The 14,211-nt window shown below is 39.7% G+C and overlaps 1 protein-coding gene across 3 annotated transcripts; it reads left to right on the forward strand.

Annotated features, from left to right (window-relative positions):
• Positions 1-272: 272 nt before the first annotated feature.
• Positions 273-14,078, forward strand: stat3 (signal transducer and activator of transcription 3 (acute-phase response factor)). Of its 3 annotated transcripts, XM_071471771.1 has the most exons (25): positions 273-499; positions 3,788-3,994; positions 4,130-4,279; positions 4,725-4,968; positions 5,085-5,177; positions 5,392-5,473; positions 5,608-5,708; positions 6,110-6,261; positions 6,551-6,709; positions 7,080-7,172; positions 7,282-7,341; positions 7,447-7,476; positions 7,571-7,664; positions 7,755-7,802; positions 7,962-8,045; positions 8,800-8,898; positions 9,037-9,172; positions 9,270-9,322; positions 9,419-9,513; positions 9,689-9,828; positions 9,929-10,150; positions 10,281-10,323; positions 11,343-11,402; positions 12,499-12,596; positions 12,839-14,078. In XM_071471771.1, the coding sequence occupies exons 3-25, from the start codon at positions 4,152-4,154 to the stop codon at positions 12,877-12,879; spliced, it is 2,355 nt and encodes a 784-aa protein (XP_071327872.1). In that variant the 5' UTR covers positions 273-499; positions 3,788-3,994; positions 4,130-4,151; the 3' UTR covers positions 12,880-14,078. The 3 variants fall into 3 exon arrangements, with proteins under 3 accessions (XP_071327872.1, XP_071327863.1, XP_071327878.1); XM_071471762.1 differs by lacking the exon at positions 3,788-3,994; XM_071471777.1 differs by lacking the exons at positions 3,788-3,994; positions 11,343-11,402 and having other exon boundaries at positions 274-499.
• The last annotated feature ends 133 nt before the right edge of the window (positions 14,079-14,211 follow it).

A 14,211-nucleotide genomic window follows, 5' to 3' on the forward strand; every position in this document is an offset into this window, starting at 1 on the left:
CTGGCTGTTCTGTCGAAGTGCTCGTCCTCCCGCCGCAGCAAATAGGCGCCGGGGCCTACTTCACGTCCCTCTCGCAGGGAGGGTGTTGTGATGGGAACAGCGCAGTTGCGACAGCAGTAAACACGACGTTCTCAACCAACCCCACCGTGAAGTCCCGCCTCTCTTGCATGCGAACTGCATTATGATTGGTTACAGTAGGATTCCCGACTAGTATTGGTCGTTAGAGGTGTCAATAATGTAGTTTATGGCGTTTGTCTGGCTGGAAAGACTGCAATGTAGGTGATGGGTTGGGTAAAGAGGTTTATGCGTGTGTGAGAGCAGTGTTTCCCGAGGTGGCAAGAAAAAATACGGAGTTGCGACCTTTTTCCGTGTCTCTTAGCTTGATTTTGTGCGTTTAGCTTTAGAGAAGTTGTCACTGACTGTTATTGTCAGTGTTTTTTCGTGGTAACGGTTAAATTTTTCTACAGAGAAACTTTCCAAAGGAGTGACAACGAGCTAGGTAAGCGACTAAAACAACGACTTCTTCTTCTGGCATTTAAACATTTTTCTCAGATCTTCTTCGTTATTATGTCGCAGCAGACCACATTAATTGCATGGCTAGCTCTGTCATCCACAACACATCGAAACTACAGTTGCATCATTATGACCACGTTATAAGTTATTCATGCTGGAGAGACCATTTTGTGTCTACGGTGTTGTATAAGTAACTGAAGTGTTATATTTTGTTTAACTGAAGATAGTCAGTCCTGCTTGTTCCTTTATAAAGCTGCTAATATTAGAACCAAAGCTCCCTGTCTTGGTGTCGTGAGTTTTTGTTTTCTGCTTTGCACATGTGGTCTAGATCGTTTATTAGTCGTTTATTATTGTCGTTAAACAGGACTGACAGCTCAGACTTTACCGAGATGCACAATTGTTTTATTTGGACTCAATTAAATTTAGGTCATTGTTTTGTGTATGCCCTGAATTGTCACGCCCATCTCCCTCCCAGTTTCAGGCCATCATGTCTGACACCTTCATTTGGACTCATCTCTTCAATTCCACAAGTTGGATTTTAGAGATCATACATTTGTACATGCACAGAAACTTAATTTGTGAGGTGTATGGCAGAGGTAGATTTTTTTCAAAATACCACGTTTAGTGCAGCCAGTACAGCTTTGGAGTCACAATGATATTGTTTATCAGATAAAGTACTGTTGTCTTGACTATGATCACTGTTTTAGGATTCAAAGCAAGGCTGTCATGAAATTCATACATTATGACCTAATGACATACATATGAGTCCTTTCGTTCTCATCTCATCATTTACAGAAACCATAAAACTGGAAAGTGAGCATTGTTACGGCTTGCTTTGTTTGTTCCAGGAAGTACTTCCTGGAATATTAGTGACAAGATTTCAGGAACTATTCATTGTGCTGTGCCATGTAATAATACTGACTAAGTCTGCTTGCATACCATCAAAGTGTGTTTCAAAACTCAGACAAAGACAAATATGTTAAAAATGTGGTGTTTGGTCAAAACTGTGAGCCTGGCACATGGATCAATATTTGTGAAAGGGGCCCAGGGCCGTCAATTATAATGTGTGACCTGGACAAGATGTCCTAGTAATCTGATTAAAGGTCAGTTTGGTCCACACTTTGTGGACCCATTGAATGTATCAACACACCAGCCAAATTAACAATGTGGAGCAGTGACTACGTGGTATTAACTCAGTGCCAGACATTATTTTAGATAATTATTAATAAGTAATAAAACACTCTTGTGGCACTTTAATGACTGTATGCACTAGGTCATTGATAGTCCTGCAGAGTGCTCACAGATTTATGGGGTGAGTTTACTGGAGACACAGTTTGTAATTCAATACAATGGACTTGAAATTAAGGTAGAGGAATTAAATTATACAGTAAAAGTCACATTGTGCCAAGAGGTTTGCAGATTGAACTTAATGACCCTCTTGGTCTCCTCTTTTCCTTGGCTAGTGATGTTTCTTTGTGTATCAGAGAAACGCATTAAAAAAAAAAAACATCAAGTTGAGATACTGTTGGTAATTCCAACAAAAATTCACCAACAATAGAAAGTAGTAGACCCTAATTCAGATGGTGAAAAAACTAAAGGAGTCCTTAGAGAGTTGACTATGACTCAGCTATTCTTTGATGTGATTACTCTCTCAGGGTTTTCACATGCCCAGAAATTCACACCATGCAGATGCATTTTCATATGTTAGAGAAAGAGGAACGCATCTCATATGAAAACTATCACATTTGTGGAGCAGCAAAAAAAAAAAAAAAAAAAAAATCTTACCCATATGATGTCAGTGAGAATAACTGTTAACTGAATTCTTGTGGGTGTGTTTGGACACTGACTTATCACGTACAGTTATGTTCAGGGCCAACTAAGTAATTAAAGAGTTGAAACCACTGAGTTACCAGTTCATTTGGTCTACCTGTATAGTTAATTATGAATGGCCGTTCTCACAATGGACATGTTGACTTGTCAAACACAGGTGTAACTAATTAGATTAATTATGGCTTCATTCCATTTCGGAAGATTGTAGCTGACTCCTCCCACCCTGGACACAAACTCTTTGAGACACTCCCCTCTGGTAGGAGGCTGCGGTCCTTCAGGACCAAAACCTCTCGCCACAAAAATAGCTTCTTCCCATCTGCTATTAGCCTTATCAACAAGGCTAGAGAGCCCCACTGTTGCTGATCAATTGCACCAATTACCAGAAAAAATTCCTTGTATGTGAAAACATACTTGGCAATAAAACTGATTCTGATTCTGATTCAGATTCTGATTCTGATTCTGATTTAGGGGGAGGTATGAAGCCCTCGTCAATATTATGTGTTACACCTGTGCTTTTTACTGTACAGTTTGTCAAAATGTCTGCATTGGCTGAAATGAAGGAAATGGATGATATACCCTGGCAATAGATGCTGTATTTATAGAGCTTACAAAGGTCGGATTTTGTGGCGTCAGGAGGGACTGGAATGCATTTTAGAGCAGTTTCTATTACTCTGACCTCCTTTTGTTTATGGTTGGGGTTGGCTAAATGATCAAGTGTGCAAACTTGATGAAGAGGTTCATCAAGTGCAGAGTGATGCAGAAACATGGACAGATATAGCACGTTTTTTTTAATTTAAGCAGCACTATCTGTGAAATCTGCATCGTCTGTCATCTCAGCTCCTGGAAACAGAAAGCTTAGTCTGGGTTTTTTTTTTGTCAAGAACATTACTGAGTCATCATGTACCAAGGATCTGAGCTTTGGTGAACTTCTGTGCCTATATTTAATTTCTTCCTTGTATGCTGCACAACTCAGTATTGGGCAATGACACTGTGCAACTGACTACTCAGACCATATATGATGTGTGCAACACTATTTAAAAGTTATGTAAGGGGGTCAAACAAAGGCTTCACTCCATCAGTTAAAACAGGATGGATGCCAGAGGAGACTTTCTGTTGGATCCACCGACTGTCTGGTTATTGTTAGTGCACAGCCCAGAGCTCTCCAGGGAGAACGGTGTAGCCTGCTGTTGGTAAGATGAGACGGCTAGCAGGACCTGCCATGTGAATCTGATGGATAAGAGTTGTCTCTGAAAGCAGCTGAGTGCAGGTTACTGAGAGTATGTTGTAGAAGTTGCATTGTGCTCGTCGGAAAATTAATATGAAGGAAATGATAAAAAGCCAGTCTCTCATCATGTCGAAGAATATATGTTCCTCCGGTTGTCAAATCTGTATCTACTGTAGCTTTTCAGCAGCTTAGAGGAAATGTGGTTTTCATTCTTTCTAGCGAATATGACTGGGGCAAAACCTCGACCAAAGATCATTAACTCCCATCTGCTAAGGGAGTTGACAGCTGTTCATGTCGGCCCATATTTCTCTGTGGAGGCGTAGCATTTCACTGAACAGGAAGTGACTGCACGAAAAGGAGGCCTCCTGAGGGCCTGTCATCATTTTCAGAGAAAACGTGACATTTAGCTATTTCTCTCTGGTCAGTGTAAGTGTTAAGACATTACACAATATACATATATTTATCAGTATATCCCCTCCCAGATATAGTTATAGTATATTCAGATGTTCTCTGTAAAGCTTGCTTAATTCATGTTGTTACTCCTGTCTTTTTTTTATGAAGGTTTGAGGAGGTGTACGTCAGGATGGCCCAGTGGAACCAGTTACAGCAGCTGGAGACCAGGTATCTGGAGCAGCTCTACCACTTGTACAGTGACAGCTTCCCCATGGAGCTACGGCAGTTTCTTGCCCCCTGGATTGAGAGCCAAGACTGGTGAGAAATAATTGAATACCTAGGCTCTGTTATGCAAGACATTTTATGTTTCCTGTTTGTTAATATAGGCCATTAAATTGCTTTTCTCCTCCACTCCCTCTTAACTGGCAGTTGGCCACTCACCATGACTTGTGATTAAGCTTGCCACATACTATTGTATTTTACAATTAATTGTCACTCTCTTCCTTATCATGTGTTCTTGTTTCTTTCCATCACAGGGATCTCAGGTATATTGTGTATCATGGGGCACTTACATGATTCTCTGTTAAGTGTTTCTGTCCCATTTGTCTGTTTGATGATTTGATGAGATCCAAAACACAGTCATGAAGGTGACATGAACAGAGGCTGGGAATGAGATTGAGTGCATCTTTCCCCAGCTGTTAGACGGAACTAGAAATCATCATACCATGTTCATCTTCATCTTCCTCTTTCTCTCCTTTATCAGGGCTTATGCTGCCAATAAGGAGTCACATGCCACACTGGTGTTCCACAACCTCCTGGGAGAGATAGACCAACAGTATAGCCGTTTCCTGCAAGAGAACAATGTACTCTATCAGCATAACCTGCGCAGGATTAAACAGCATCTGCAGAGCAAATACTTGGAGAAGCCGATGGATATTGCCCGAATTGTTGCCCGCTGCTTATGGGAGGAGCAAAGGCTCCTGCAGACTGCCACATCTGCTGCACAGGTAGAGAAAGCAACAAAAACCTAACTCTAGATTTGATGTAATTATTCAGTAATAAAGTCAATGAGTATAGGATGGCACAATGGTTCTACATGTCAGTATACCCTTTATTATTGCAGGATGGCCAGGCAGCCCATCCCACTGGGACTGTAGTGACGGAGAAGCAGCAGATCCTGGAACACAACCTTCAAGACATCAGGAAGCGGGTGCAGGTTAGTTTCCATCAGAGACTCATTGATATTATATTATATTATACTACATTACACTATATTATTAATTATTTTATTTATTTATTATTATTATTATTATTGTTATTATTATATCAAATATTTGAAAATGCTATATTAAGAATACTGAACACTCTCTGACTTTAACACGATTACTCTTGTTATAAATGTGTATTTAAATCATCATCTTTTTTGACAGGATATGGAACAAAAGATGAAAATGCTTGAGAACTTGCAGGATGACTTTGACTTCAATTATAAGACACTGAAAAGCCAAGGAGGTATGTTCTCTTTTTAAGTATCTTTACACTGTCTTAAATGAACATTTACTAAAATGCTTTTCTCAGCCTTGTAGCATACACTAAATACATCTTAATTTGTCAGCTGGCCTATGACATGCCCACCTTCTTTTCAGAGTTGTCCCAGGACCTAAATGGAAATAGCCAGGCAGCGGCTACAAGACAGAAGATGGCTCAGCTTGAACAGATGCTGAGCGCCTTGGACCAGCTCAGGAGGGTGGGTATCTATGCCTTACTACCTAGTGGTTTAAATCAAAAATACATGAGAAGTTTGGATTGTCTGAAGTGCCTAAAGTAAAACCAAGAAGACAGTAATCGATAAACACAAGAATAAGAAAAACAGGTAAAAAAAGAGTATTATAAGAACAGGCTGTGTGCTTGTATATTTGAACATGTTCAAAGTTTATCATTGGCAATTGTAAAATTATCACCTCTAGTTTCATGGTGGTGTAGTACAGAGACACACCCAGCTTTGGACATTTGACTAGTTCTCTGCAGTTACTGCCGTGAAACCACATTTGCCACTGTCACATGCTGCATTTTAAGTGATAGATGCAAATATATAGGAACTAATGGTTATGTCCATGCTTGACGTATGCTTTCCTTCCTCTCTTGTAGCAAATCGTGACAGAGATGGGAGGCTTGCTAACCGCCATGGATTATGTGCAGAAGAACCTGACAGATGAAGAACTAGCAGACTGGAAGAGAAGACAGCAAATTGCCTGCATTGGAGGTCCACCTAACATCTGCCTGGATCGCCTCGAGACATGGTAAGCAGGAGTGCAAATTTTAAGCAGTTTTCTAAATCGGACATTAGTCAAGTTAATTATCAGTGATCAATTCATATTGAAAGCTTAATTAAAACAAGCTACATTGGTAGTTTTTGCAGAATTAGAATCATAAATTCAAAAAAACAAACAAAAAATATAAATTATATGAATCAGATTCAACAAAAGCTGCCATTCACATTTCTGCTTCTGCTCTACGGGTCCAGCATCTGAAAACATGAGAGCAAACAGAACTGATGTTGTTCTGAACTGGGTTTAATTTTCTAACCAGGATCACATCCTTGGCTGAGTCCCAGCTCCAGATTCGTCAGCAGATCAAGAAGTTGGAGGAGCTTCAGCAGAAGGTGTCCTACAAAGGAGACCCCATCATTCAGCACCGGCCCGCCCTGGAGGAGAAGATTGTGAACTTGTTCAGAAACCTGATGAAGAGGTACTACATATGATGACTCATCACTGTACATCTGCCCAGACAATTTTTGCTAGTGTTACTGCATGGATGTTCCCTCTTGGTCTTTGGGTACAATCTACGGAGAAGAGAATCTAAGTTCAGGGTTCTAGCTACTAATGATATCGAGCTTTCGGCCACTTCACAGTCTTCACTCTGCAAATGGACTGATTTAGATCAAGTTTACACTGGGGTCATCTGATAACATCTGGGGCAGCTCTATTTGCTGATTGTGAGATGCAGTTAAAAGCTCAGAATCATTAGTAAGTGGACCTTTGACCTTAGATTCCCTTCACTGTACGTTCTGGAGTTTGCTGGATATGTTCTCTGAAACATGATCCACTCTGTCTTCCAGTGCGTTTGTGGTTGAAAGACAGCCTTGTATGCCCATGCATCCAGACAGACCTCTGGTTATCAAAACAGGAGTGCAGTTCACAAATAAAGTCAGGTAAAGATGCTTCTGTTTTAACGGCAACATTTTATTTGTCCCAGATCATGGAGAATGCAACAGTGACATCATTTTATATCCTATTGATTTTTTTCTCTTATTTTTCCAGGTTACTGGTTAAGTTTCCTGAACTCAATTACCAGCTGAAAATTAAAGTTTGCATTGATAAGTGAGTTTTTTTTTTTCATTTATATTATTTTTTTATGGGAAAGACACTGGTTTGATTGAAGAAGAGAAATTATTGCTTTGCTGATTTTCACTGTTTATTTTTCAGGGAATCTGGTGATGTGGCTGCAATTCGAGGGTAAGACTTTAAGAACACTTTTTTTTAAGGCTGAGCATTTACTGCATGTCATTTTACTAAAGTCTCACTTCCTGCTGGACTTGATTTTTTTCAGGTCACGGAAGTTTAACATCCTTGGCACAAACACAAAGGTTATGAACATGGAGGAATCCAACAATGGCAGCCTGTCAGCAGAGTTTAAACACTTGGTGAGTTATAGAGGCAAAGCTCTTAATGTTTGACAGTGATGATCTCTGATAAAAGCCTGCTATGGAGCACTCACTTCCTGTTTGTTACAGACCCTGAGAGAACAGAGGTGTGGTAATGGTGGCCGGACCAATAGTGATGTAAGTACTCTTCCGAACACTTGGTGGGATAATGTAATTGAATCCGAAATGGTTTTGTTGAGACTGCTGTATTCTGTGCGTAAGGACAACAGGCTTGACCTCTGATACATATAAACTTTTTTTTATACAATAGAGGTTTAAATAATCTGTTTTCTCCAGGCCTCTCTGATTGTCACAGAGGAGCTGCATCTTATCACTTTTGAGACAGAAGTCTATCACCAAGGCCTGAAGATAGATCTGGAGGTGAGTCCTAACACATTTCCGTTTTCTCAGTTTAACTTTCACACACCACTAGAAGTCAACAAAACTAAACTAAACTTGATAACCTCTCACAACATAGTGCAGTATTGTTCTTTGAGACTCCACCAGACACATGAGTCATTCAAAAGTCTGCTACTCTCGGAAACGTCTCGTCACCCCAGCTTCTAAATGAGCTGGTACTTAAACCTTACTCCAGTGACCCTACTGAGGGCAGAGCAACCAGTCTTGAATATTTATGCTGAAGCAAAGTTTGATTTTTACAGTTTTCCCCAATCCTCTGTAGGTGAGAAAAATCTCTTTGAATATTAGGACAATCTGGCATCATAATAGCGTGTCAAATTTCATGTCTAATATACTGTGTATTATGTATTTCCTCAAACCTTTAATGAACCACAGAGCTTCCGTCCACAGTAAACATACAACAAGCCATGTCTGTCTCAGAGCAACATCCACAGGATCTGTAACACACTGTCATATTAGATCTCTGAATACAACGCCTGTGTGGGTCACTGAACAAAGGACAGTCCTTTACACCAAAATATCTTGTGCTAAGAGCAGCTACATGCCCTAGGCATCTAAGAGCAGTATTGATTAGGGGACATCCTGAAGAAAATTTCCCTCACAAGACAATGTACTGAAATAGAAATAGGAATATTTTTGCACCATTGTTCAGGAGTAAATGTAGGGAAGCAAATAACAAAACTTGATGAATTTTATTTTTCCTGGATTTGTGTAGACTCATTCCCTGCCTGTGGTAGTCATTTCAAACATCTGCCAAATGCCAAATGCCTGGGCTTCCATCCTGTGGTACAACATGCTCACCAACCACCCAAAGGTAAGACAGCACCCTCTGGTGGAAAGGGGCTGAATTCTTGAAGGAGAATGTTGAATACATGTCACAGTTGTAGGTCAGTTTGTAGTGGAAAAATCATGATATGTTTTTAAATATGTTGGCCTGGATGTCTCTGCACAGAATGTAAACTTCTTCACCAAGCCTCCGGTGGGGACGTGGGACCAGGTGGCTGAGGTGCTAAGCTGGCAGTTCTCCTCTACTACCAAGAGAGGCCTGACCATTGAACAGCTCACCACACTGGCTGAGAAATTACTAGGTGAGTAAACATGCCTGAAACTCTCCAAAAACTTTCCACTGCCATACACTAATATGTAATACTACAATCTAATGTTATTTTGTAATTCTCTATCTAGGGCCTTGTGTCAACTACTCTGGCTGTCAGATCACATGGGCCAAGTTCTGTAAGGTAATTCACCTCCCACCCAACCACATGTGGTTTCAGTCCACCGTGTTGCCATTCTATTGAGTCAGTGTGAGTTATTTTTTCCCTTCCTCTTCTCAGGAAAACATGGCTGGTAAAGGCTTCTCCTTCTGGGTGTGGCTGGACAACATCATTGACCTGGTGAAGAAGTACATCCTGGCACTGTGGAATGAAGGGTGAGAGGTCGCTCTTTGTTTACCGTCATATTCCCTGAACAGTCGCCAGAATTGGCTCTTAGATGCTTTTGGTATAATGGAAAGTGGTTTGACATTCAATAGTCAACAGTTTAAAAATAGAGCCATGATTTTTAAGTTCTGTGTGTATTTATATGACTTCCTGTTACCCCTACAGGTATATCATGGGCTTTATCAGTAAGGAGAGGGAGAGGGCCATTTTGAGTCCAAAACCTCCCGGCACCTTTCTGCTGCGCTTCAGTGAGAGCAGCAAGGAGGGCGGCATCACATTTACCTGGGTAGAGAAAGACATCAGTGGTAAGTATTTTGGGCTTCTTTTTCTATTATATAATATTGTCTCAACTTTCTGTTTTTTTTAATTTATTTTGTGACACTGACTTTCCTGGTGTGATTACAGGAAAGACCCAGATCCAGTCAGTGGAGCCCTACACCAAGCAACAGCTCAACAGTATGTCTTTCGCCGACATCATCATGGGCTACAAGATTATGGATGCCACCAACATCCTGGTTTCACCTCTTGTCTACCTCTACCCTGATATCCCCAAAGAGGAAGCTTTTGGGAAATACTGCAGGCCAGAGGCAGCTCCTGAGCCTGAGATGGGAGGAGACTCTACGAGCAGTAAGTCCCGGCTTTGTCCTCTGTGGCGTCTAAGAGGAACAGCACATACTGCATTGCTTAGTATGCTTTTTTTTTTGGTGTGGACAGTATGTTTTAATGATAAGTACAAACATTTTCTTTTCCCTCACAGTTACTCAGCCATACTTGAAGACAAAGTTCATCTGCGTCACACCGTAAGTATCTGTCACTCCCTCTTTATCTTTAAAAGAGAAATATTCACTGCCCCCACAGCGACCTCCGCTCAGTGTTAGCCCTTATTATTTTCTGTTGACGTTTCCTTTTATAAAGACAACAGTCTGAATGTTCCTCCTCAATATCCACACTTCCTTTTTTTTTTTTTTTTTTTTTTTTACTTCTTTTCTATATGGCAAGTGTTGCCAAACATTCAAAGAAAAGAGAACAAAGCTGTTTTCACTCCTACTGTGAGTCACTGCCGCTGTCATCTGAGGAACCATCATCCTGTTTAGACTGAGTTTTCAGAGCCCAGATGCGTTCAGACTCTCTATAGATTCAGTTAGGACAGGGTGCAAGTTCACACCTGGCATCAAGTTGTGTCTTCTTCAGAGGACGTCTGATGGGAATTTATTTGCTCACTATGCAAATAATGATGTGCACAATGCTTGCATTTCTGTTGATCAGGTCTGCGGTGAAAATAAAAACAGTAAACACCATCTTCTACCCTCAGCTGCCAACAGGCAAACTTCCCCCCACCAAATGATACATCTGTTCTTAATATACTTTGTGCTTTATTGTTTATTTTGGTTGTAATCACACAGATCAGGGCAAATATGATAACAACAAGAAAGCAACAACTTAACTTTCATTAGCAGAAAAAAAACCAAATGAAATTGCAATATTAGATCTAACTAAGTTCTAACTAACGTTTGATTACAAATGCAGATATAGAAATGTTAAAATGTAAGAGTTAATAAAACTTTGTTGTTTTTCTTAGCACCAAATATTTCTAATAGAGCTTCTTCAATGTATTTGCATTGAATATTTGAGATGAACATGAAAATAAATTGGGCGGGAGGAGGGACAATGTTGGCTGCAGGTGAATGCAATGGTGTGAGGTTGAAGGAGATCAGAGGAGTGTATACTGGGGCCAGTGATCCCTGTGCTGGTAGTGGGTTTGATGGCGTGCTGGTGGGTTGTGAGGTTTGCTCAGTGAGATCCTGACCTGTCTCCGTAGGTGTCCCTCCGTGTTCATGGACTTGCCGGACAGTGAGCTGCTTGGGAACGGATTCCCAGGGTAGGCACTCGGGGGAAGGTGGCATGTAGGGCTGTGTTTGCATCTCCTCACTTTTTGTCTGTGTGATGGGTTTGATGGATGGGTTTCAGGGATGTTGGTCCACTACCCCCACCTACATAATTGCCATTTGTCTCTCACAGCCTCTTTTCCTGGTTCTAATTCAAGAGCATCTCCCTGCCATTCATCAATTTTTCATTTGGTTCAGGTCACACTCTTTGTCATAATTCCTCAACCAGATGCATTTCTATGGATTAAACAGACCAAACAATTTTTGCTATGATTGTTTGAAGAAAACTGATAAGAGAATTCAGATAATACTTGTATCTTTGACGAAAATATTTCCAAATCGATTCAGAATTCCAAAAAAGAAAATAGGCAAGGCAAAAGCCACGTCAGTTTTACAGAAGATGGAAACAAAAATGGAAATTGTCCCAAAGGAAAAGAAAAAACGGAGGAACGGCCTGTTCGATCCACCTAACCCACTGTGCTAACCACTAACTGTTGTGATATTGATTGTAGCTGTCATTAACATCCACAAAATGTAAAACATAAAAGCCTTTGTGTCAGTGTGCTCAGCACGGCCTAAGATAAAAGCAGGAAACAGTACATGGCATCCTCACCATCTGCCCAGTTTTTGCTGGTTTCATTTGTCATGTATCTACATCTAAAGGTTTCAGTATTTTACCACAGAACCATCAAGCTTTCACCAACTTTCTTTTTTGGTCATGACTTTGCATACTGACGCTGAATGCTGAATGATCTGTCAGGGTGTAATGAGACTGATGCAGTGACTTTTTCACCAATTAACCGCTGACGTGTATTAATCAAAAAACACTTTTTACTTGTGGTAGCCCTGCGGTCAGTGTGATGAAGACAAACACTAATATACACAAGTTATTAGATGGCTGTTAGCTTGTCTCTTGCGTTAAAGTGTGACGACAAAGATATTTTCACAGAAGTTATTGTTGAAAGTATTATGACTAACACAAATACAATGACAAGAATCCATGTGTAAGTGTGTGTATTATCATCTCTGGTCATTTCAGTTTGTAAAATACAATACATCCTCTTTTTTGTTTGTTTGTTTTTTACACAGCACAAACTCTGGAAACACCAGTGACCTGTTCCCCATGTCGCCTCGCACCCTCGACTCTCTGATGCACAATGAAGCTGAAGCTAATCCAGGACATTTGGGTGAGTCAGTTACACGCCTTCCCTACATATACACGTTTTTGCTTTTATACTTGTCAGAGCACTATTTACATCATGGATTCCTAATCTTAACCTAAAGTTAATTCACTTCTTTAACACTAATAACCAAACAGTCCCTTGTGTTCAAAATTGTCCTGTTACCTCAAAATAATCCTCACAAAGAACACACTGAACATTTGATTTATAACTAATATTAATAACTAGTATTTGGATTTCCTCCACAGATTCACTCACTTTGGACATGGACGTAGCATCACCTATGTGAAGAGATTTGTAAAGTTTCTTCAGTTTCTTTCTTTCTGTTTAGGGATTTGTTGTGTTGCGACAGAGGATTTGATGATGATTTCTCTTGCCCTGTGTACACTCATTCTGCTTGTACAGTTTACTTATTGTTCCTGTGTAAACTTTCACATGGTAGGGAATTGAATGGTTTTTTTGGGTTGTTTTTTTTTTTTGGAAAGATGTTCTTCTTTTAAAAATGCATTGCCACTTATTTAGCCTTTGACTGTACACCTGTACTTAGTGTATGGATCTGTTGATTTATACTGACCTACTTAATGACCCTCCATTCAGTACTTCCTCAACTCCATAGATGTCTTCAAGTACCTTCAAGTATCTGAAATTCTATTTTTTGAGAACATTTTATTTTTTGTGTTATTTACCCTGATGTTGAATTATAAATTCATATGTTCTTTTCTTTGAATAAGAAAATGTAATGAGAAAAATTGTTGTATAAGCTATGTCGCTTTTGGAATTGTATTTTTGATGATTTTATTATGATGCATTTAATGGTCTTTTTCAGTATGTTTTGTTGCATTTTTAATCCCTGCCAAATATATCGTCACAGGTGTTCCCAAATACCTTGGTTGCATTTAAAATTGGTTGTTTCATTATGGTTTTTACACAAAATGAAATATTTCTTATTTTTTACACAGCCATTTGAAGCATTTTAAAACTGTACAGAGATGGAAAGTCAAGGAGTTTCAGACACTTCAAAATTGATTTACCCATAAACTTTCCCCTATAGTATTGTGAGAAATAATATGATATAACTTGTAGAAGTGGTGCTCTGAAAAGTTTTCTGTCCCTTCCATTTAAATACTGTCATTTCTGATCATGTGAATTGCACTTAGGTTTGAAATTAGTATTATTGTTTTTGTTTTGCCTGAATTCACCTGGTATGATCAGATATGTGATGTAAATCATTTTATGAACAATTTATTTTAGGATAAACTAAACCATGAATGTTTCAGAAAGATATTTCACTAACAGAATGTACACAGAAAGGTGTGTAGCAGGTGACTTTTAACCTTTCATACAGTTGAGTAAACCATCTGTTGAGTTTAATGCAAAGCCACGCATTTCTCTGTCAAGCCAAGAAATGTCAAGAGGTGTCCTGTAAAATATGCTGTAACTATTCTTGATTTGACAGAAGGCAATAAAAACCAGTTGGCACTAAAAGCACTGTAGTGATCTATTTGTGTAATTATTGAGTTGCAAGTAAAATGTACAAACATGTCAAATGTGCCCGACTCCCAAAAAAAACTTACTATATGTCACCACCATAACAGCAAGACACAATATGCAAATTACTCAT

Source organism: Trachinotus anak, unplaced genomic scaffold (assembly GCF_046630095.1).
Source record: "Trachinotus anak isolate AG129_WGS33_773 ecotype Australia unplaced genomic scaffold, CSIRO_AGI_Tana_v1 ptg000003l, whole genome shotgun sequence".
In the NCBI taxonomy this organism is placed as follows: Eukaryota; Metazoa; Chordata; class Actinopteri; order Carangiformes; family Carangidae; genus Trachinotus; species Trachinotus anak.

Coding starts and splice junctions, on each gene's coding strand:
- stat3 (XM_071471771.1), top strand. CDS start 4,152: ATGGCCCAGTGGAACCAGTTACAGCAGCTGGAGACCAGGTATCTGGAG. Junction 4,280..4,724: donor TGGATTGAGAGCCAAGACTG/GTGAGAAATAAT, acceptor CTCCTTTATCAG/GGCTTATGCTGCCAATAAGG. Junction 9,829..9,928: donor GGTAGAGAAAGACATCAGTG/GTAAGTATTTTG, acceptor GTGTGATTACAG/GAAAGACCCAGATCCAGTCA.